The sequence below is a fragment of the Amaranthus tricolor genome, chromosome 1 (assembly GCF_026212465.1).
Source record: "Amaranthus tricolor cultivar Red isolate AtriRed21 chromosome 1, ASM2621246v1, whole genome shotgun sequence".
In the NCBI taxonomy this organism is placed as follows: domain Eukaryota; kingdom Viridiplantae; phylum Streptophyta; class Magnoliopsida; order Caryophyllales; family Amaranthaceae; genus Amaranthus; species Amaranthus tricolor.
The window spans coordinates 41,609,292-41,634,630 of record NC_080047.1 but is presented as its reverse complement, the minus strand read 5'-3'; the positions used below and the strand labels follow the sequence as shown (position 1 = coordinate 41,634,630).

The window sequence follows — 25,339 nt, the reverse complement described above, 5'->3', positions numbered from 1 at the left end:
TCGATTTTCCGAGAGACATCTTTCAGATCTATCTATTAAAATTTAATGTCTATTTACTGTATTCTTATTGCTTATGAATTACATTATCCTTAATGTCTATTTACATAATTTTTAATGTTTACTTATAATGTCCTTAATGCTTATATATAATTTTCTTAAATGCCTACTTACAGTTTCCTTAATGCCATCGTATCCTTAAGGTCTATTTATAATATCTTAAATGTCTATTTACGACATCCTTAATGCCCACCAACTAAATTATTACTTGCTCTACATAAATTATTAGGATATGGACTTTTTACTTTAAGATCCGTCTTACCAAAATTGAGTCTCTTACAAGGACAGCTCTTAACCTTTAGCATGACGTGTATTTTCAGGTGGCTGGTTTGGAGTTGCAAATTTTTTCAGGCTGAAAGTTGAAGCTTGAAAACATGGTTATCCATATTGGAAAGGCATTGATCTGGTAATTAAGGCCCATTTTATATTTAGCCCAATGATGTTGTTCCCCTGCCGAATATTCACTTATAGGAGACCCATTGTTTACGAACCGGATCACCCAAGTACCGTTACGATTCAGATTTTCCAATTTTAAACAAATTTGCATTCAGCTATTTTTGTGAAAGACTAACTTTCGATGAGACGAACTTAGAACAAAAGATTTATATACTGATAATTTGTATTAATTGGTCTATTTAACTCATGTGTAAAGTATTTTTAACAGTGAGACCATTATTTTGAAGAGGTGGTGGTACGAAAAGGTAATGAAAAATTATGAATAACAAAGAAATTTTTTTGTGAGTAAAATTTCCTAACTATAACCATAACATATTACATTTTATAAAAATTTACTTTACAAATCTTTATTATTACCATTAGTTATACTAATAGGGGAGCATCTAACTTGATGTCACTGAAATCATATTGACATCGAAAAAACAATATTTTGTGCCAAAATTATTTTTAGTTGCTATACATAAACACCATCAAATGGAAGGTTGACCGCCTCTATTTTAAATTTTTTTATGTTAAATGAATTAGTAGATTTTATAGTATTTATAATCAATATGTAAAAAATATAAAGATTTTATGATGCAAAAGCAATTCATACAAGAATCTAAGCAAGTCAAAGTTGAACATAGGAATCATTAAAATGCATCTGAGGATATCGCCTAATTAATTTTGCATTCAAAATTACCTTTTTGAGGCCATGATGAAAGTAAAACATTTATAACGAAAGGTAATTTTCTTAGAGTTTCGTGCTAAAAAAAATGAAAGTATATGGTAGTGTTGATCTTGTCGGTATCCACATCAACATTTAAAATAGTGTACATATTAATGAAAAATTTCAAGATTGGGTTGCGTAACTATAAATTTTTGAATAGCTGATAAATTTATTATTGAGTTTATATAAAAAATCCATATAAAAAGAGAGTTGACTGTATATAAATTCGTTGAGAATCCATTCTAAAACCAATAAATAATAAGAAAAGTAACCCATGAAGCTCATATATTAGTCGACGTTTCTTTGATTCTTCAATATGGAGTCACATTGTGATTTGTGAGTTATTTTCCAATAATAATGTAGCAACTCGCCATAGACAAATGTTTTAATCAAATGTTGTTGAATGCATTTTTTTATTTAATTTATCAATATCACTTAAAAATAATTTTTTCTAAATTCGCTTCTAAGTACTGACAAATCTAACTCAATGTATGATCTGTTGTATACATTACAGTACAGGAGACTTAATTAGCTTCCCATGAGAAGGAAGTAACCATGCTGATTTTGCGCTACTTCTTATTCTTTTTTCCTATTTAAATACTAATTGATTACCTTGAAAAACCAGAAACGAATAAATATTTGTATATACTTATGGGGACAAGAAAAAAATACTCCCACCTGTTCAAATCAAATATATCATATTTGATTTTATATATTTGTGAATTCACTATTTCCACCTTAAATATCTCTATTTGTGCTTGGTTAGAACTTATAAAAAGTTAATATTAGTAACATTTACATTGAGACGAATTAAATAAGATACTACCTGACTATGTTTTGAATTAAACGATTTAAAATAAAATAAATCAAGAGTCATTAAGGAGTATTTTTGGATTATGCATTATATTAATGTGTGCAACTAGTAAGTTATGTTTTGATTTTTTTTCTAATAAATGTTATTGAGCTGTTCTTATGATAGACGGTATTTAAGTGAAATAATCTTAAAATAAAGAGCTTATATGCTAATAATTTATTTTAATTGAATTTTTTAGTTCCACCGCTACCATGTTAGCACTTTGAAAAGAACATTACTTGGACTTGAAGACCGTTGACTACAAAGTTGTGAACTTCCCCAGTTGAAAGTTTTCATGAACATTAATTAAATTAATTAATTTTTTGGCATGAAATAAATTAATTCAATTGATTAATTAAGAAAGAAAGAGGAAAGGGATTGGAGGCAATCCAACTAATCTCACGGCTGTTATTGTGGATTCACTCCCAATTCGCTTATTATAACCTTTTATCTTTTACTCCTAATCCCACTTAATTTGTTTCGTTTTTCATTTTAATTTATTCCAATAAATTTATCATATTTTTATTTTTGAATTGACTTTACAAACTTTACCATATATATATATATATATATATATATATATATATATATATATATATATATATATCTTATTTCTACATACGACACTACTATAACACAATATACTTAATTTTTTAATTGGAGAGTTCTGAGCATGTTTAATATATTCGACTGCAAAGAGCTCTAAATTATTAGGGGCCTCAATATACAATTACGTAGTATAAATATTTAAAGATACAAAGTTATTCGAAATATATTATAATTTTTACAATTACACAGAGGCTTTAAAGAATTTTTTTGTCTATTTTTACTCCACCTTTGTTTTTAGTCTTGGTATCTAAAAAAGCAAATTGCACTAAATGAGCGGACAGAGGAGTATATGACATTCAATGCTAGCATCTGAAGGTGTACTATATATATTGATAAATCTATCATTCAAAACAAACTGCACATTATTCTGTTGCTTGTTATATGTCTCTCTTCTTTCTCTATAGTATTATTCAAATTAAAATGGGTTTATCTATTCATTGCTTCCTAGTGGTGTTCTTCTTGATAAGCAGTAATTTCACTTCTTCAGTAAATGCTGCTATTCTTGATGGTGAGTTTTGGCATTTTTTTTTCAGTTTTGTTGCATGTATTATTATTTATTAATTTTTTATTAAGGCGGTCTCACCATGAGATGGCTTCAATTGGGTAAGCCCAAACAATTTAAACAAAAAATTTGCTTCCTATACGAGTGTAAATTTAGATTTTATTGTTCTTTATATGTTTTTTTACTAATGGGTTGTTTGCATAGGCTCGTCTCACAGTGATATAGTCTATACCGTAGATTAATTAAATATGGGTTAGGACGAGTCCAAATAAAATTGGACGTGCTGAATCAGTGGGCGATATTTAGACGGATTAAAATTTAATGAAAAAATTTAATAAATGAGAATTTTTTTTAATTTCCAAATAAGTTTTGAAAATTTTAATTTTCAAAATAAACGTGTCGTGTTTGAGACTAAGGTCAGAAATTATTCGTTCCTATTAACAGGGAACAAGAAAATTAAATTTAGCACGACTTTACGAGGAAGACAATGTCTTAATGTCTGAAAAGACTAAAATAACTTGTTTGTTTGTAGTTGATAAGATAACAACAAATTAGCATTTGTTAGTAACAGTAGACAAAAAAATTTAACCTTTTTTGACTTGACTGAATATAATTTGATTCGAAACTTGCTTGATCAACTTTTTTGACATATCTTAGAATTGTCTTAACATGTTTTTTGTTTTCATTAGAACTTCTCCCAAATGGAAACTTTGAAGAGGGACCAAAACCATCAAACATAAAACACACAATAATCAAAGGCAAATACTCCCTTCCAAAATGGGTAAAAAAGGGCTTGGTTGAGTACATATCAAGAGGACACCAGCCAGGTGGCTTCTTTTTTGCGGTTCCACGTGGCGTCCACGCTGTAAGGCTAGGGAATGATGCCTCCATATATCAATATGTGAAACTTGTGAAAGGATCCTTTTACTCTCTTACATTTAGTGCAACAAGAACTTGTGCACTTGATGAAGTTTTGACTGTTTCAGCCAATAAAGTCTCAGCAGATTTACCCATCCAAACATTGTATAGCAGCAATGGAGGGGATACTTATGCTTGGGCCTTTCAGGCCACTTCTGATATTGTTCGGGTCGGGTTTCATAACCCAGGTGTAGAGGAAGATCCTGCTTGTGGGCCACTTTTGGATTCTATTGCTATCAAAGAGATGAGTCCACTCCCTAAACCCAAAGGTATATTCTTCTTCATATAGCTTCATTTAAATTCGCACTTTGTATACTTACTATCAAATTGCATTGTAGTGTTAAACGTGACAGGTCGGTCCGGGTCCTTTATAATCAACCTGACCCGTTAAAACCCTAACTTTTTAAAAATTAACAAGCTTGACCCTTTTAAGATGGGTCAGGTAATAGACTTTACTTTTATTTACCCAATATCATAATTACTCTTATATTTAGACTAGATTCAAATTAAGGATTACATTTATATAATCTTATTCTTATTAGCGATATAATTTATACTCCCTCCGAACCAATTTAGTTGTTCTATTTTCTTATTTGGTAAAGTCTTTTTAGTTGTCCCATTTCTATTTTTGTCAATATTTTTTTACTTAAATATCCTTAGTTCACATAAGTAATTACGAATATATCCCATGTACCTTACTTACCCAACTATCCTTCATTACTTACCCTTTTTAATGGACCCCACACCATCCTTAATAACCGTGTCCAAGTTAATGGGACATCTAAATTGGTTCGGAAGGAGTATTTGATTAATCATTAGTAACAATCGTCATTTATTATATAGTATAGTATAAAACTAATTAGGACTTCAACAATTTGCTAAATTTTTTTATTTTAGTTAATTTTTTCAATTAATATATCAAAAGTCCAAATCACAATCACAGAATTTAAATTTCATTCACTTAAATCAAATAAAACACTCTATTCCCAACTTTAAAGTTTAAATATTATTATTAAAAATCATTTCAACTAAAATTTAAATTTATAATTGGAGCTTATAATATAATGTTATATGAGATGATAAAAGTTCAAACTTATAGTAATAGTAATTGAAACTTATTGTTGGAGCATATTTTCTATTACGCACTTTTACATAGAATTAATTAAAGTATTTAATGCTGCACATGAAACTAAGTTTATGATATTCAGCGCTCCAATATATATTATAATAAAGTACTTAATCTGTTTCTTTTTAATAGCTATACCTCTACCAAAAACTTATTATATAAAAGAAAAAAGTGTAAAGGATATTATTATTAGCATGATCGCATCGTTTATTTTTTGGCTCCAAATTGTAAATAAAAAAGGCCTGACGTATTTTTTTTCGTTTTTTTTTGTTCTTCTCATTTATTTTTTGCACAGTATCAATGTAAATTTTAAACCTCAATATCTCTAAATATATATAATAAAAATTATAAAAAATACATAATAAAAAGTATACATTAAGAGGAATCTAACAAGATCTCACATGGATATATTTTATCTTGTAAATATGTGTTAAAAACATGGATTAAATTTCTCTCTCCTTAAGGTAGAATATTCCAAATGAAAAGAACATTAGAGAACGGAGAGAGTAATAAATAATGTAATATTTTATTTGTTTTTATTGATATTTCATTTCTTTATTAAAAAACTCTAATAACTCATATAAATCTGAATTACCAAAATAAATAAATAATTTCTAAATTTAATTAAGTGAATATCAATATTATCCACATGAAAATAAATTTTTAGATCCTACAAACTTGGCACAAACTCTTAAATAACGTGTCATGGTTTATTTAAAAAAAAGTCTCATGGTGAAACCATTTTTATTGCACCGACCCATTATATTTAGTATGTTAAAATAATAAATTATATTTTTAAAGTGATCAATTACATAGGCTAATTATTTAATAAGACAGTCTCATTCAAAAAGAACTTAATGTAGTGTTAGGAAACAAGTATTTCATTTCAAATTATGGATTTCAATTATGAAATCATAAATGAAGAATTTGAGGATGACAAGGTTTGAGTAGTCATTCTAAAATTCTTAAATTTAACTACTTTAAAAACAATGATGGAATTGGATTCAAATCAAAATTTGAAAATTTTTGATTTGTTAAATAATAAATTTGAGTCAATTTCAAATTTCCAAATAAAATCATTGTTCCCAAACATGACATAAAAAAATTTAAGGCCCTATCTTTTCCAATATAGCTAATTATTCAGTAAAACAGTCTCATTTATCAGTTATGTTCTCATGCAGATTGTGATAAGAAATTGATTTTCTATCTTTTCAGGAAACCTAGTAAAAAATGGAGACTTTGAAATAGGTCCACATGTATTCAAGAACTTTTCAACAGGAGTCCTTCTCCTTCCACATTCAATGGACTCAATTTCTCCACTTCCTGGTTGGATCATTGAATCACTAAAACCAGTCAAATACATCGACTCAAAACACTTCTCAGTTCCCTCAGGATTTGCAGCAATTGAACTTGTTGGTGGTAGAGAAAGTGCAATAGCCCAAATCATAAGAACAATACCCAACAAATTCTACCTCCTAACCTTCAAGATCGGCGACGCGGAAAATGGATGCCATGGTTCCATGTTAGTAGAAGCTTATGCTGGTCTTGAAAATGTTAAAGCTAAGTATGAATCAACGGGAAATGGTGGGTTTACTTCTGTTGGTCTTAAGTTTAAAGCTACATCAAATAGAACTAGGTTAACATTTTGGAGTTCATATTATCATACTAAACTTGATGATGTTACACATATGTGTGGCCCTGTATTGGATGATGTTAGGGTTGTGCCATTTTAGTATTGTGAGGGACACTAAGAGTTTTACTTTTCAAGTGGGTAGATTTCTTTTGGAGATTTAGAGATACAAATTGGAAAAAGGGTTATTACTATTATGTTAAATTGATTAATGGTTAATTATCATTGTATGTGAAATTTATACATGCAAATTAAAAGAATTTTATCTTTTGCTCAATTTTGCCACAAGTGTTTGGTGTATGTATAGTTGTGGATGGAATAAAAAAAAGCTAATTCTAAATGTCATACAATTAGAAAACAAAAAAAATGTGATTTTTTGTATCTGAACTACTCAAATGTATGATATACTTTAATAATAAGATGTAAACTATATGATTGTAAAGTCTAAGATGTTAGAAATCACCCAATTCTCATATACATACAACAATTACTTCTTAATATCTGTAAATTATGGATCAAATTCATAAACAAAAGTGATTTATGTTAATTTCAATTTTTCAAATATAATTCTAATCGAATTCAAGACCTGTTAGTTTTTATCTCATATTCTTGCTAGCTATATTGATTAAATTAATATGAATTTAATTAACTCAATTTTGTCTTGAATATAAGTTACTCATGAAGAAAATAATAATGCGGAATAAAGTAGAGATTAGGTTGGATTTTGAATAGTTGGTTTTTATTATTAATCAAAGCCATGAAAACTCCTATTTATAGAAGGTTAAGAGAACTAATCTAGGAAACATAATAATAAGAATAACTAAAAAATAATATATAATATTTCCTAAATATAAACTTTCATACACTCCCCCTCAAGTTAGGTCGTAGGATCATTAATGCCTAACTTGCACAGAGTAGTATTGAAAGCTTCCGATGCTACAGCTTTTGTGAGAATATCAGCAAGTTGATCTTTTGATCTCACAAATGGAAGACTAATGATCTTCTTCTCTAGCTTCTCCTTTATGAAATGTCTGTCAATCTCAACATGCTTAGTTCGGTCCTATTGAATTGGGTTCTCAGAGATGCTAATGGTTGCTTTATTGTCACAATATAGGTTACATGCCTCTTTCTGATGAAAGTTCACTAGTGGAAAAAAACGTATCTGCCCTAATCATTTGCTGCGGTTTTTAATATACGCAGCAATAAATAGGAAAAACAATAAGAAAAAAAAAAACCGCAGCCCGCAGCAAATAACGTCAAATGCTGCGGTTATTTCATCGACTTCCACCACCTTGCGCGCCTCCCCCACCCCCTCCTATTCGCCTCCCTTGGACGGATTGGCCCTTAATTCCTAAGCCACCCAACTACCATCCACTATCCCAGAACGGTCCACCCACAAAACCAGATCGAGCCACCCATTTTCCTTTTTTCAGACGAATGCCCCCCTTCCGTATCCTAGATGCCAGCCACCAGATGGAAGACCTTAAGGGCAGCTACCAGTCCTCCCTCCAATTACCACAACATCCTTATCCAGAATCTTATGCGAAAAGACCACCATTAGAAGTTGGACCACCATTTCTGTGATTTTCTAGGTGGAAATGGGTTAGGGAAGAGATATAAATGGTTGCGCAGGGGTTAGACTGGAGGAGTCGCCGGTACTAAGGTGGTGACAGTGAATGTTGACTAGGGTGGAAGGTGGGGACGGGTGGTGCACAGCTACATTAGAGGAGTTGAGATTTTTTTTAATTTAAATTTAATTTTTTTTTAGAAATTGGATGTTGTGAGAAAACATATTTCAAAAGTCGTATTATTCATGGTTAATAAATAGTTTGTATTATTGTAGAAAAAAGTTAAAAGGTTCTATTATTTACGGTAGTTTTTCCAAAAAAATGTGGTTTAAAAAGTGAAATTTATGGAAAAAGTGAGAGTGTGGATGAGATGAAATGATGATTTAAATGTGTGAATAAGAATTAAAAAAGAGGATGCATTATGATCAAATATAAAAATATAGCAAATTTCATGAGATTGAACAAAATAAAAATTGTAGCATAACAAGTTAGCTGAGGCAAATCTAGCTAGAATAATCAAATAATGTCAATAATATAAAAAAAATACATTTCATTGACATTTTAAAATTGAAAAGAAGTTTTAAAATGATAACCAAAGTATCCCCTGGCTACATAGACCAACTTCAGCTCAATTTATATAATACTTTTGAAATGTAGGTATGTCTTCTCCCATATGTGAAAATTGAAATGTTGATAAAAATGCATGCAAATAAGTAAATATTTTTTTAGATTTAAAAAAAATGTTTGATAAGACTTGAGCCGGACTCAATGTCGTGATATAACGAAGCACATAAAATTTAACCAGTACACATATTAATATCTTTTAATATATAATTTTATATAAAATTAGTTGAATACTGTCAGTTGATATCATTAAAATATATGGACTAATGAATCATTGTTGTATCATTATTATTCCACGTACAACTCCCCGGCCACCCTGCATGGTGTTAGATCCAAATTTCGAGTTTGCACCGTCCTAAAAGACTTCAATTAGTAAGCTGTAAAACAAGCCAAACAAAATAATTCATAATTTTATAATGTAAATAACATAAAAGTTTTCTGGGAAGAAGGATACTTGAAGTTAGAGCTCGTTGACTACAAAGTTAGGAGCTTCCCCAGATAAAACTATACCCAGAAACATATTATTCACTCCAAATTACATGAATTCAGATATATAGAGGAAACAGATTGGAATCAAATGCTATTATTGGTTCAATTTTAAGTCAGGTGTTTTGCATTGGTTTAAAATTAAAATTTTTATCTATGTCGATTTTTTAAATAGTTTTAAATTTATTTTTAAAGTATGGTTAAGGTCGATTTCGGTTATAAGATCCGATGAATGTCGAATTACTGAGTATGTCAAAATTACCTCTAATTAAGACCAACTAAAATAAAAAATATGACAAATTAAGTGGTACGTATATAGTAAACGTTAATCACGGCTTATGTAGTGCACTTACAACATTATTCCAATTTCTTTTCCTTAATAATACACAATCCTTCTAATCTAATAACTATAAATTGCTAACCAGATCACACAACATAACCGCACATTTTAGACAGCTTAATATATATCTCTCTATCTTTCTCCCAAAATGGCTTCGTCTATTCATAGTTTTCTCCTGGTAGTCTTATTAATATGCTGCAGTGGTTTCTTGTCCTGTTCAATTAATGCCTTTACTCTTGATGGTGAGTTTTATATAATGTACTGTTATTCTTAATTATTTGATCATGTGTAGCTTATCCTTGTTCTTTTTGGTAAAATGACTTTGTATTGTCTTTTTCTTTATTTTTTAACGTTTGTTTTTTTAGAATTCGTCAAATAGCTAAAAAAGTTTGATGGCTTTTAAGTCAAATTAAAAGTCGAATAGTTATAGTATTTTTCATTGGTTTTTTTTCTTTTTATCCACTTTATTATCTTTGATAAATAAGTAAGTATTAATAATTAATTTTTATTAAACATCTTTATAATAATTATTTTAAACAATTAACTAAAATAGCTGACTTATTAGCTAATACTTTTACGTTATGAAATTAGCTACTTGCAAAACAAACGGCTAACAGGAACATATACAAATATCACGTGTCTAATCCGATTTGTTTGTTATAGTTCTACTTTCTTAAAAATTGATAAAAATGTGTGCTTTAAGATTTAAAAAAAATTTATTTACGAATTATATTATTAAAGTTTAGGCTATTTGCGAATTATAATTTTAATGTTTATTTTTTACGAATCACAACTACTAAAATATTTATGTCTACAGCGTTCAGGCCAAGTCACAACATTCGACTTTTTAGTGATCAGAATTTTAGTTTAAATAGTCGAAATCCTAATTGGTTTGGCCTGAATCATATCATAAGTATTAATTAATTAATTAATTAATTAATAATAAAAGAATTGGAAAATAACACATGACGACTTCTTAGAGTTTTCCTAAATGAATTTAAAATTGAATTAAGTAAGTTATATTGTTATCCAAAGTAATTATTGATTGCATGGAAATTTATTTTGCTCGATAAATTTATAAGCAAATAAGATAAGTATTAAAAGATTTCATCACATTAATTCTTTATAACAAAATAAAAATCTTTAAGAAATTAATTGTTTCAAAAAAAATTATTTTACATGTAACTAAAGAAATACTTTTAAAAATGTATTTATTTAAATTGTTAAATGTTGTTTGAATTAGTTCAAAATAAACCACATAATTTAGTTTAAATCGTCTCAAAATAAGCTCAATTTTTTATAAATAGTTACTTTAAATTATTTAATTGAATTTTAGAAGAAAATCAAAAATATCTTTTACTTAAATTTACGTGCTAAATTAGATTAAATATTTTAGTAATTAAGTTATATTGTTATCTAAAGTAATTATTTTTATTAAAATATGTAGTATTGACATACTTTTCTTAAGCAGATTTTTTTTCTTGCACTATTCATTGAAAATTTTATTTATATAAGTCTGTATACTTAATTTTGTGTATTGCACGGACTTCTAAATTAGTGTGTTATAGAAATTGATACTTTGTTCACCCAAATTTGTAGAGTATTATTCTCTAACTTGAGCAAATCAATTGTCTATTGTAACAGGACCTCTCCCAAATGGAAATTTTGAAGAAGGACCAAAGCCTGAAAACATGAAAAAAACAGTAATCAAAGGGAAATACTCTCTTCCAAAATGGGTGAAGAAGGGTTTAGTAGAATACATATCAGGTGGGCCCCAACCAGGTGGCTTTTATTTTCCGGTTCCACGTGGCATTCATGCAATAAGGTTAGGCAATGAAGGTTCTATATATCAATACGTAAGAGTAAATAAAGGTTCATATTATTCTTTAACATTTAGTGCAACAAGGACTTGTGCCCTAGATGAAGTTTTAAGGGTATCAGCTTCTAAGGTTACAGCAGATTTACCTATTCAAACAGTTTATAGTAGCAATGGAGGGGACACTTATGCTTGGGCTTTTAAGGCTGATTCTGATATTGTTAAAGTCACTTTTCATAATCCTGGTATGGAGGAGGATCCTAATTGTGGACCTCTTTTAGATGCTATTGCTATCAAGGAGATGATGCCAATTCCTAAACCCATAGGTAACTAATCTTATATTAATACTTGTACTTTCTATATTATAATTCGATGTTACCACAAACACAAGAAAGATAAGTAGAAATTATACCTATAGATTTAACATGGTTAATTCACGAAAGACACTGTTTAGTTTAGTTAAAAAAAAAGTAATTAGTAAAATCAATTTTAATAATTAAAAATTTATTTTGATTAGCAAAAATCAATTACAATCAGTAAAAATTAGATATATTCAATAATTTTAATAGGTACAACTCAATAATTTATAACCAAAAATCACTTACAATTAGTCTTAATTAGTATTAATCAGTTTTAATAAATAAAATTTAATCAGTAAAATAAGTTAGATTACTAAAAATCAAATGAAGAGCCTAATAATGAGTTTGCCCATGTCCATAGGCATAGAGAAGATATTTTATTGATAAGTTATGGAGAATTCACATAATATAATACTCATAGAAACTGATTCTTAATTAGAACAGACATTTGATTAAATAAACTCGTGGCTTTTAAAGGTAGTTTTATACCACTATAATAATAATAATATAATTTATTGAAATGCATATATATCAAATATTAACAAACATAAAACTAACTAAAGTATTAAAGGTCAAAGAATTTCAAGTTTGACCATCAAACTCAATTTAAATTAAGTAAAATTAATTACGAAAGTATTATTATTTGATTTTAAAATACTTATAACTAATGTAATATATTATTATTTGCCCCCTCCATTTTCGTATGTTTTTTCAAATAAAATTTACGAATTTTAGTGTCAAATTTTGATTATAATTTCTCATCGATCTATAAAAAAAACATATTCTCTCCAATTCAGCACTAACGTCTCATTTGCTTTTTAGATACTATTTATCTCTTAATTTATATTTTATTATTAAACTATAAGTAAAATATAGTCATGTGGGATCTTGTTTGATTCGTCTGCAAGGGTTATTCATATCAACTTTCTATAATTTGTAATGATGCACAATCAGAGATATTAAAGATTGAATAAGTGTCTTGAATAGAGTGCATAAAGTAAATGGGACATTAGCGGTGAATTGGAGGGAGTATTTATCTGGCATCTTATAGATTCTTCACAATATATAAATCCTAAATATTAACTTTTTAGAATTTTTAAAAACTTGTAATTAAAATTATTTAATTTTAAAATTTACATTGTGATCTATAAAAAGTGAATAGGAAGAACATTTGAAAACAAAAGTTAATATTATTAGGTGAGAAAATATTAGCATTTGCAAATATTATAGAATGAAGGAATATAATTGCATGTTTTTTTAACTTTGTAATAATTATGACTATTTTTTCAGGAAACCTAGTAAAAAATGGAGACTTTGAAATAGGTCCACTTGTATTCAAGAACTTCTCAACAGGAGTCCTTCTCCTTCCACATTCAATGGACTCAATTTCCCCCCTTCCTGGTTGGATCATTGAATCTCTAAAACCAGTCAAATACATTGACTCAAAACACTTCTCAGTTCCCTCAGGATTTGCAGCAATTGAACTGATAAGTGGAAGAGAAAGTGCAATTGCCCAAATCATAAGAACAAAACCCAACAAATTCTACCTCCTAACCTTCAAGATCGGGGACTCCGAAAATGGATGCCATGGTTCATTTTTAGTGGAAGCTTATGCTGGTCTTGAAAATGTTAAAGCTGAGTATAATTCTAAGGGAAAAGGTGGGTTTATTACAGCAAGTCTTAGGTTTCAAGCTAAGTCGACCCGAACCCGATTGACATTTTGGAGCTCATTTTATCATACTAGGGTTGATGATGTTACTCATATGTGTGGTCCTGTTTTGGATGATGTTAGGGTTGTGCCCTTTCACTAATTGCAAGAGATCATCCTAAAGGGGTTCTTTATTTATTTATACAGAGTTGTTATAGATTTATTTCTGCTTTAAGAGTATATATAACATACTTTGGAGTTTCAATTAGATTTGTTAAGTTTTTTACTGAATTAGTTTTTTATTAACTTGATATCAGAGCCATGTATGATAAGAGGTTAGAATATATAATATATTCTGAAGCCTTAAGATAAGATCAATTTAAACTTTTGATTGAGACTTCGAAATATGCTATATATACTCTAACAATTTGGATTTGAGAAACAGTTTATTATATTTAATTTTTATGGAAAGAGAATTATGTTGAAAGTAATTGTTTGTAAATTTATAACATCAATTTAATATTGTATTGTGTCGGTTAGCAAACATTTAATTGTAATTAGTCCCTCCATTTAGGAAGTTTGCTCCAATTGTTAAAATTTTATTTTATTAATTTGTTGGGCATAAGTAAATAGGAAAAAAATCCAATTAAACAAAAAATTCATTGAAATAAACATAGTTGACAAATATAGCGAAATAATTAAAATGGACAGAATATTACTTTGTTCCCGGACGTTTGTCTTCTCACCGGAATTCACGAACTGTGCTGGCATTTATCGAACAATAATTACAACTTATATTTCGCTCCATTGCATGTGATATATATTTACGGCGGTTTGGTAAATGGTAATAAATGGTGGTAATGAGAATGAAAAATTAGTGTAATTTTAGTTGAAAAATCTCTTGGCTATTTTAGTGGCCATGTTTTTCCAACTTCAATCATCTCATTTTCTTCATAAAATTTATTCCAATGCATTACCATAGGGAGAGGTGGTATTAGGTGGTAATGAAAATTTATAAAAAAAAAAATAATTTTGTGATCAAAGTTTTATTACCATGGAAATGATATGAAAATTTTGATGAAATTTTATATTATAAATCATTTCTATTACCACTATTTAGTACTACTAACCAAACAGACCGTTGAAGTTAAGTTATGACTTATGAATATTTGATGCTTCAGAAACATTTTTGCTATTTAATATCAAATACATGAAACAAATTTGACCTGATCATATATTACGATCTTTAACGGTAAAAGTTTGAGCTAATATTATGATCGTAGCACCAATGCACCATAATATCTTATATTGATCTATTATGTTTTTTTACATCAAAGCTCTTTGAACTAGAAATACTAATGCATCACATATATGTTTTGCACTCGCGGGAAATATCCACTTAAAATAAAGGGACGATAAAACTTGAACCCCAGACCTTCTGTTATGTTGTCTTCTGATACTATGATAAAAAAACAACTCGAACAAAAATTTAAGATGATAAATAGACTCATAATATGTTATATATATGCTCTATCAACTAAAATAGTTCTATTTTAGAAAAACTAAGGGTGTTTTCTCTTTGCCTTTTAGTTAGCCAAATTAGATTCAAAGAAATTGTTTGGTAGATGATTTTTACGTCAAAATCAAAATAAAAAAGGAACTCCTAGCTATTAACTTTTTATTTTGGTTCTGACTCTTGGTCACTTTTCTCTAATGAACAATCAACAACCAATAACTAATTTTCACCAAACAACGACTCAATAACATAACTGGTTAAAATTAACTGTTAGTAAATTCGTAAATACTTTAAGAATTTAAGTTGATCACAACTTAACCGATAACTCCGGCCAAAAACTTCATCCAATAAACAATTTAGAAAACAGAGACCCTTAACTAGTTCCTAAAATAACTAACTATGTGAATCACTGATTCAGAAAACTTTCAATTAAATAAACATTTAGAAAAGTCATACACTTAGGAAAATATAGTATAAGAGTTTTAAAAACTCGAACTCACAATATGGAATCTTAATCAAGATTTTTCACTTTCGAGGAAGAGACAAACGTACGTGGTCTTAAGTAGAAATCTAATGAAATAATTAACAATATACAATTTAATTCTGCATAATATTCCCCAAAAAAGATAGCTATTAAAAAATAGCATAGCAATTAAAGTTGAAGTGTATATTCATGTGATGAAGGTACATTATTAATCAGGTATTCAACTCCTAAGATGTGCATGTACTGCTACAGAAACCAAGAAAGAAGGCAGGAAGGGAAGAGATGCCTTGTATTGGAAGCAACTATATTCTTTTGGAAATACTTTATAGTTGAGATAAGATCTCACATAGATAGAATAATGGGTTATAGACTTGTATATATATTGAGTGAGCTAATCCTTTTACTATCATATGGTTTTGAGAAACAATAAACCTCACCAAGTGTATGTGCAAATCAATACTCATCCCGTGGGTTTGTGGGCCCGAGTCCACGGGTGTCCCGTGTCCACACGATTAGGTCACGGTGAGATTATGTGACGAATTGTCACGGCCTAATATATTCATCCAGGTTTCCTAGAGATGTAGCTCAAAATATATTATTATAATGTAACACACTCTTTACATGAAAACTTTTTGGTCTAAGAGTGCAGATGCAATTCAGAATAATCTTTTCATACTTGATAATATATATATATATATAAAAGATTAATGAATTCGACATCAGGTGTAAAGTTAAAAAAAATCAAAGTTAAAAAGGCCGAAAATTTATGAAGTAAAATTTCTATTGATAAAATTATCAGTCTTCTCCTGTAATAAATTGAATAGACTTGAGTTTTGGACTGTTATATTGACGCTTTTAGAAAAAAACAAAAAATGTATAACTTGTTGCCAAAACTTGAGTCTCTAACCCATATTGCAATATCAAACATTCTTTTATTATCATCAAACTACCAATTGGTTTCTACTACTTATCTAACAATATTAATAGTATATAATTAAAAATATCTCCAAAGAGCCAAACTATTAAAATAGACCATAAGAGTGGACCATGGGGGCTAGGTCCTTGCCAATTAACCGCATCCCCATGTGGCTTCACCACTGTTCGAAACTATTATTTTTTGTTACACTAATTTTTAATAATACTATGTCAACGAAACATGGTAATCAAAAACTTAAAACTGTTATATACTTAATGTTTTTTTAGTGAATTAGTGGATATGTTAAGTGAAATGGATGACAAGGAGATAATCAAATCCAGAAACTTAACGAAGAAAGTTATACTTGATTACTCTTCAATAGGGTGGAACAAAAATACACACCAAATTTTAAACCCTATTTATTTTATGTTTTGTTATCAGTTTGGGGCTTAACAATAAGTATTTAGACTAAATTAAAGGTAGTTTAAACTTATATCGACTAATATTTGAAGCCCTTTAAATTGAATGGATACCATGTATTTGCTTAAAACCACTTTTGCTCTTTAACCGAGAAAATACCCGATTCTAATTCATATACTTTTATGTAGAGGTGTTCAACGGGCCGGGTTAGGTCGGTGGCGAGTCATGTCAAATTTTAAGCGGGTCGGAGTGGGTCCAAGCCCGTTTAAATACAACCTACTTTGACTCATTTTTTAAAAGTTTATAAAATATATATTTTTTTATTATACTTTTATGGTTCATTCGGTCAATTCAAGTATGTATATAATAATATCATATAAAAATATAAAAAAAAGTAGTAAAATATTTTTTATAACTAATTCCTATAATTATACGGCCCCGCCCTTTACACAAAAACCCGTTTATGACCCGACCCATTATCTACCCGACCTTTGACCCGCCCAGTTGAGCACCTCCACTGTTTATGTGTTATTTTCTGTAGCAAGCCTTAAGCCCTTAGGACAGGGAGACAGACCCACGAATTTCACGCCTTATTTGGTGGATTCACTCAATCATTTACAAGATGATTATATTCCATTTTCCTCTCACATTCTCTTTCTTCATTACTTCCATTCAGTATGCCAGCATCTAACTGTTATACTTGTATTTATATATTCATGTTTCTCTCAAATTTCAATGCACTTCCACATTCTAAGGACCAAATATCATCGATCCCTTAGCTTTCAATATAATCTCTAGTCTCTTATTGTGAGGGCCTTAGATTGGATCCCAATGAATTTGTCTTCTCTTATTCGCATTCTCTTGCCGCTGCTGATGATATGCAACAGTCATTATATTGCCTCTTTCGTCTACGCTACGACTCCTAACGGTTTGTTTCTCTGCATTCTACAAGTAAATTTTTTGTATTCTCCATCCTTTTTAAATCTATTCATATTTACGCACAGTTTAAGTGTTCATTATTCTTTATATGTGAGTTGTCACACATTAAAAAAAAGAAAAAAGTGAATATATTACTTTGTTATAAGTTTGAGGACTAACTCAGACTACTAAATACAATTGATTTTAGTAGTGAACTTTTTTTGGTTTATAAGTGAGTTATCTCTTCACCTCCTTGTTTGAATTGTCCAAATCCATTTTTCTAAATTTTATTATGTATTGGTTTATCGTTTTTATATTTGAGATTTAGATTACTACTTTTTGGATAGAATATCTACATAGTCTGAGGTTTTAATCATCAGTTTAAAAAGATAGTTGAAACAAGCACGCACATGCATATGCCCCATACAGTCATACCTAGCGCTAAATAATTATACCACTTGAAATCGCTAAATAATTATACCACTTGAAAGAAAGGGTAATTGAGATTTTAACGGGCCTTTAATACCATATCAAGAAATAAAGTCAATCATTAGCTTAAAGTTTTGGTTGAAACTTTCAATCATCCTCGTAACTCTTGTGTCTTTCAACCAGAAACATATCATTCAAAAATAAAGTTTAATAAGAAAAATAACACGACATTATTAATTTAACTATAGTTGGGTAAATATTAAAATTAGTTCAATAAAAAATAAAATCGTGAGAACGAATTTTCTTGATTACTTTTCCAAAAAATTTACAAGCAGATATTGTTTTATTGTTAAGTAATTATCTCAATTAAAAACTAGATATTCTCTTATACATAGTTATAAACATTTCCTCTAATCTAATCTAGCTATCGAATAACTATCTTAACCAAAATTTTAAGTTGTTTTAGAGTCAAACTTAAACTATAATTCTCACTAATTTATATGAATAAATATATTTCTTATAGTTCTTAATAGATTTGATTTAATAAATATCTTTCAAATATCAATCTTTGTAATTTTTAAAAAATAGCTATTAAAATCATTTAACTTTTAAATTTGTGTTAAAATCTGAAAAAATAAATGAAAAGAAGAAAAGAAACAAATGAATATATAATTTGTTCCTAAAAATCTCAAACGGGACTTTAACTTCGGTTTGAAATTAGTTTTTGACACTGTTAATCGAGTTCATCAATCATCAACTATGAGTGATCCGCACTAATAGCATAATATAATTATCTCGTACATTTTACACTTATTTCTAATCTTTGACAATAACAATATTATCTTAGTTTTTTACTGTAATAACTTTATTTTTCTTATTTGACTTTTATTTTTTTCAATAAATATATATTTACACTCAATACAAGCATGACCTCAACGACACAAAAGCACAAGGTATAGAATGCAGTTAAAATTTGCTCTCTTTGTTTTGACCTACAGGACTACTCCCAAATGGAAACTTTGAAGAGGGACCAAAACCATCAAACATAAAGAAAACAGTAATCATAGGCAAATACTCTCTTCCCAAATGGGAAATCAATGGTTTAGTTGAGTACATATCCGGCGGGCCGCAGCCCGGCGGATTTTACTTCAACGTGCCAAGAGATGTTCATGCTATAAGGCTAGGAAATGAAGCATCCATTTCACAAGAATTAGAACTAAACAAAGATTCATTTTACTCTATCACATTCAGCACAACTAGAACTTGTGCTCAAGATGAGGTCATTAGGGTTGCTGCATCAGGGTCATCAGTAGATCTTCCTGTTCAAACATTGTATAATAGTGATGGAGGTGATACTTATGCTTGGGCTTTTAAGGCCACTTCTGAAATTGTTAAAATTACTTTAAAGAACCCTGGTGTTGAAGAAGATCCTTCTTGTGGGCCACTCTTGGATGCTGTTGCTATCAAGGAGATTTTTTTACCACGCTACACCCAAGGTATAAATTTCTAGACCCTTCTAACTAGTAACTTGGTTGCACATATACAGGGCATTTCGAGGCATATTAAGGTCTTCAATTGTACAGGACCTCATAAACTAACAAGGGGCTTCAAATATTAGTCGATATTAGTTTACACCTATCTTTCAGTTAGTTTAATTATTTCTTGTTTTTAGGCCTCATAATTATGAAAAAGTATTTAAAAAAAAGCCTTCAAATTAGCGTGTATTTTTTGAAAAAATATTATGATGGTAAAAACGACGTTCAAGTGCTAAGACATAAGATTATTATTAATAATTAGAAAAGTCAAAGGTGATTATGAATGGTCAACAAGAGTCAAAGGTGATTATGAATGGTCAACGATCATTTAGGCTGGTCAAAAGTTATATTTGGGTTGGTCAACGGTCACTTGACCTGAATGGTGTAGACTTTGATACTTTAGAGGCAATAATTCGCAAAAAATAAACTTAAAAATTGTAATTCGCAAAAACTCTAAACTTAAAAGCAGTTATTTGCAAATTTCTCTTATAATAATTGTAAAAAACAATAAATTGTCCCACTGTGCTAGGCTAGCACAGTTTGGATGCAATTTGTTATTGGTTGTTAATTATTAATAAATTCATTTAATTTATTGTTAAACTAAGAGATATAAGTCAATTGTACTTATTCAATGAAAATGTTCGGTAAACTTAATGGTTAGTTAATCGCAGTTAACAGTTTTTTTAAAATGAGTGAACCAGCAAGAAGTGAAAAGATTGCCTCTAGTAAAATTTTCATTTTTACTTTAATCTTTTTATAGTTTTTTTTATTCAACCTAAGTGTTAAATTTATTTTTTTAATTTATTTCTATTTTAAATATGTTAACTTTATTAATTTATTTTTACTACACTTAGTATTTTCACACCTTTACACTTACTAATTTTAATTTACTCTTATTAAAATTTAAAAATACTACACTTTTTCTTTCACATGTAGTCTTATTTAACCATCTAAAAAATAATAAAAAGTTAAATAGTACATATTAGATTAATAGAGGAAAATATTATTTATGACGCCTTAAATTTTTAAAGGTTATTTACTGCAAATAATCAAGTTATTTTCTGTCATGCAGGAAACCTAGTAAAAAACGGAGACTTCGAAACAGGTCCATACGTGTTTGAAAAATACTCAGGAGGAGTACTCCTTCCTCCACACCCCCACGATTTAGTTTCTCCTCTTCCTGGTTGGATCATTGAATCATTAAAACCTGTTAAATACATCGATTCCAAGCACAATTTTGTACCTTCCGGATCCTTTGCTATTGAACTAGTTGGAGGAAGAGAAAGTGCTATAGCTCAAATTATCTATACCAAACCTAACAAATCTTATCTCTTAACATTCAAAGTTGGAGATGCTAAAAATGGATGCCATGGTTCAATGGTAGTAGAAGCTTTTGCTGCTAAAAAAACTGTTAAAGTTCATTTTAACTCTCAAGGGAAAGGTGGGTTTATTATGGGAAGTCTTAAGTTCCAAGCTGAGTCTGATAGAACAAGGTTAACTTTTTGGAGTGCGTTTTATCATACTAGAGTTAATGATTTTAGTTTTATGTGTGGGCCTGTTTTGGATGATGTTAAGGTTGTTAGTATCTAGTTATTTTAATTTTTGATTTACAAATTTTTAAATGAGACGATTTTATAGTGAGATTATCTCTATTGGATTGGCTTATGTATATTTAGTTTATTAAAATGATTACTAATAATTTTAAAGTGGTTAATTAGACAAATAGACTATTTATATGAACTCGTCTATCTTATGGTGAGAGAATCTCGTACAAGACCAGCTAAGTTTTAATCTATTTGATGAAATTTGTGCAATATTGTTGTACCATTAGTTTGATTAAGATTCTTTAACATGATTTTGTAATGCAAGAAATTTTTAGATTATAGTCATAATTTTTTTTGATTGTGTCAGATTATTATATTATTGTGAAGTCGTGGGAGAAAAAATAACAAGCCAATGAAACATTATAACAAAATTAAAGGTGTTTAAAATAGATTTGATGATTTGATACTTATTTTTAACTTTATAATCGAACTCGATTTGATCCGACTTCATAATAAATTAAAAATAATATAAAAATTAATGTGAGCAAGACCTATGAAAGAAAATCGACTTGATGACCCGAATAAACACCTTTAAGCAAAATAATAGGATGTTTTGCAAAATTGGTGTTGGTCATTGGCTATTTGTTGTTTTAGTTGGTTTGTTAGATCATCTATTGTTTATTTTTGTTAGATTGTAATCTAGTTGGATAAGTCAATTGTTTAAAAGAAAAATAAAAAAGTACTTAAAAACGGTAAATGTGATGCAAAGGTCGAGTATTTAAAAAATAAACAAAATGTGGGATTTTCATAAGCAAATCAACCAAAGTTGTGATTTATTAAGACTAGATTTTCCTAACCAAAATGTAGATCAAAAAAATACAATTTAATTAACCAATAGAAAAATAGGAGTAAATATCTAATAATAAAAGCAAATCAAATCAAAGCAAATAAAAGTAAATATCTAATAATATTTTATAGTTAACTAGGATAGAAACCCGTGCAATATATGGATTTTTAAACACGTGAATATTTTAATAAAATTTAGATTGCAAACCATACTCCATATTTTTTCCTACAATTAAAAATTATAATTACGGTAGTCTAACAATTTCAATGACTAATTTTAATGATTAATTAATTGAATTTTATGTCATTTTAGTTTTAAATAACAATTGATTGAAAAAAGGGCTATTATGTACTTCAAGTAATTTCCTAATTTGCTGTATAATTTTATACACAATGTAATTTTGCAGCATAATTTTCAAAATTGTGTAATTCCAATTACACTTGAATAAATGTAATTTATTCCATAGTATAGTTTTCTACGCGGTGTAATTCCATAATTTTATTAATTAGAAGAAATATAATGTTCTTCACAGTACATTATATATTTTCCATTATAATTTTTTAAACAGTACATTTATATACAACTGTGTAATTGGAATAATTGTGATTTATTGCATCTATTAATATATGAGTTTTTCCGAAATATAAATTTGTAAATATGGTAAATGTAAAAAAATACAAATCTGTTAAATTTCATTAATACTAACCAATGAAAAAAAGAGAAATAACATGCTTACAATTAAACTTTTTTTTTGCTATTATACAGTAAAATTAATAGAATCTGTATAATATATTTTCTAATGTTTTAAATGTCATTGTAATCTATGAAGTCAAAAATTAATCAGCATTGCTAAAAGATTTGTAATTGTTAGAATAAAGTGGAAAAATAATAGAGTATTGAATAGGATAATAATGACAACAACATCATCAACGAATTTTAGATGGATTATTTTTTTATGAAAAATGATACGTATCCAGTTTAAAATAGATGATGTCAGTAATTTTTATTGTAGATTATTTTTTTTATGAAAAATGATACGTATCCAGTTTAAAATAGATGATGTCAGTAATTTTTATTGTAGTAATCGTTAGTCATGGATATGGGTTGGGTCCGTTCATACCCGAACTCAAACCCATTAATTTTTTGGATCCATATTAAAATATGGAAACAAGTAAGCAAAAAAAATATAAAAAATTTATACAATAATAAACTTTGCAAAATAATTCCCAATTAGAAAAAGTTTTTTCGCAAAGCTATGGTTTGGGGCTGTTCGCTATTAGTAACAGCGAATAAAGACCGGAGGTTAAAAAAGTCAAAGAGTTTGTTCTTTGTTACTAACAGCGAACAAAGACTGACTATTTTTGACCTCCAGTCTTTGTTCGCTGTTAGTAACAGCAAACAGATGCGAGCTAAAAACATCAGATCCCCTGTTTGACTAGGTTTTAGCTTTGTTCGCTGTTAGTAACAGCGAACATACACTTTGCTTTTTTTGAACCCTCTGCCTTTGTTCGCTGTTACTAAATACGAACAGCCCCAAATCTCAAGTCTGGAAAAAAACTGCTTATCTTGGAAAATAGTTTTAAAAGTTAGCTATAATGTGAATTTTTTTTATATATTTGTGCTTATTTGTTTCAAATTTTCCGAAAATTTTGGACTCAGATTCAGACTTGACGAGTGACGAGTCTGTTGGGTCTAAGATCCTAAACGTGTTCTAAATGGATCTTAATTTAACTAATTCATACTTAAACTTTTTTACATGTTAAATATTTTATTAGTTCTAAAATTAGTTTATAGATTGTATATAAATTTATATTGAGTCTAATAAGTATACAAATAGATTTACAAGAATTTACAATTTATTTTGAATTGGCTATAGGTCAGGTCTAGAGCGGATCTCACCGGTTGAATTAGTCAGCAGTTTTGGATCTAAAATCCGGATTACAGAAAGGGTTTGAGTTGGATATGGGTCTAAAGTCCCTAGACACAGGCCCGAATTTATTTATGTTCTTAGACTCGGACTCAGATCTAACTCGAACCTGAACCCATATTAGCTATGTCTCAAAATTTTGAACCAAAACCTATAAATTAGGGCGGGGTACAATACGGTTTTGGACCTATGACAATTCCAAGTAATAGTTAATCAACAAATTTTGTATGAGACTGTTTCACCATTAGATAAGGCCATACAATCAGTCTATTTCTCTAAGATTGAAGTGATCACTTTAAGGTTATAAGTTATTACTTTAACATTATAAAAAGTGACCATTTTAAAGTGTAAGTGATCTACTTTGAGGTTATAAATAATCATTTAAAAACTAAAAAAGTTACTTTAAAGCTACGATTAGTCATTTTAAGATTCTAAGTTATTACTTTAAACTTTTAAGTGAAAACTTTTAAACTATAAACGTACATTAGACCAACCCAATTGAGATAGTCTTACCACAAGACCATTTTATTTGAGAATTTGTGATAGTTAATGGATACTCTCTTCGGCCCTTTTAATTTGCATTATTTTTTAATTTTGAATGTCCAATTCATTTTGCATCATCCACTTATTGGAAAATGAACCATACCACTCTCTTTAATCTAATGAACCATACCACTCTCTTTAATCTCATGTACACACTTCAACTCTCTTTTAATATTATTCAAATAAATAATTATTATATTATTACAAATTTTTCAGATTTCCTTAAAAAATATCCCGTCTTCCAGTAGCGAATCTAGCGTGATGTCATTAAAGTCAGTTGATCACTTAAATCCAAATTTTAATCATATATTACGTGTAAATATACTTTAGATGTGTTAATTAATTTATTGTCTTCCACATATTGTACATTCGGATCATCAGGTTGATTTCGGGATCAAATGTTTTAAGTCGGTTCAAAATCGGATATTGAGTCCACATTAATTTTTACATACTTTTAGCTTCATTTTAAAGTCGGGGCAAGCCGAGTTTAATTACAAGGTCGGGTAAATAGCGAATTATCGAGTCTATTTTAAACACTTCTTGACAAATAAGACTAGAT

General features: G+C 28.8%; 3 protein-coding genes across 3 annotated transcripts; all 3 read left to right on the top strand.

Moving 5' to 3' along the window:
* Positions 1 to 3,052: 3,052 nt before the first annotated feature.
* LOC130821665 (protein DUF642 L-GALACTONO-1,4-LACTONE-RESPONSIVE GENE 2-like) lies at positions 3,053 to 7,135 on the top strand. Its single transcript, XM_057687455.1, has 3 exons — positions 3,053 to 3,192; positions 3,876 to 4,373; positions 6,446 to 7,135. Exons 1-3 carry the CDS (start codon positions 3,066 to 3,068, stop codon positions 6,961 to 6,963), a joined length of 1,143 nt encoding a protein of 380 aa, XP_057543438.1. The 5' UTR covers positions 3,053 to 3,065; the 3' UTR covers positions 6,964 to 7,135.
* Positions 7,136 to 9,979: 2,844 nt separating this feature from the next.
* LOC130822691 (protein DUF642 L-GALACTONO-1,4-LACTONE-RESPONSIVE GENE 2-like) lies at positions 9,980 to 14,022 on the top strand. The gene is made up of 3 exons (XM_057687678.1): positions 9,980 to 10,120; positions 11,523 to 12,020; positions 13,344 to 14,022. The coding sequence occupies exons 1-3, from the start codon at positions 10,027 to 10,029 to the stop codon at positions 13,862 to 13,864; spliced, it is 1,113 nt and encodes a 370-aa protein (XP_057543661.1). The 5' UTR covers positions 9,980 to 10,026; the 3' UTR covers positions 13,865 to 14,022.
* Positions 14,023 to 17,776: 3,754 nt separating this feature from the next.
* LOC130822807 (protein DUF642 L-GALACTONO-1,4-LACTONE-RESPONSIVE GENE 2-like) lies at positions 17,777 to 21,566 on the top strand. The gene is made up of 3 exons (XM_057687686.1): positions 17,777 to 17,965; positions 19,383 to 19,880; positions 20,992 to 21,566. The coding sequence occupies exons 1-3, from the start codon at positions 17,869 to 17,871 to the stop codon at positions 21,507 to 21,509; spliced, it is 1,113 nt and encodes a 370-aa protein (XP_057543669.1). The 5' UTR covers positions 17,777 to 17,868; the 3' UTR covers positions 21,510 to 21,566.
* The last annotated feature ends 3,773 nt before the right edge of the window (positions 21,567 to 25,339 follow it).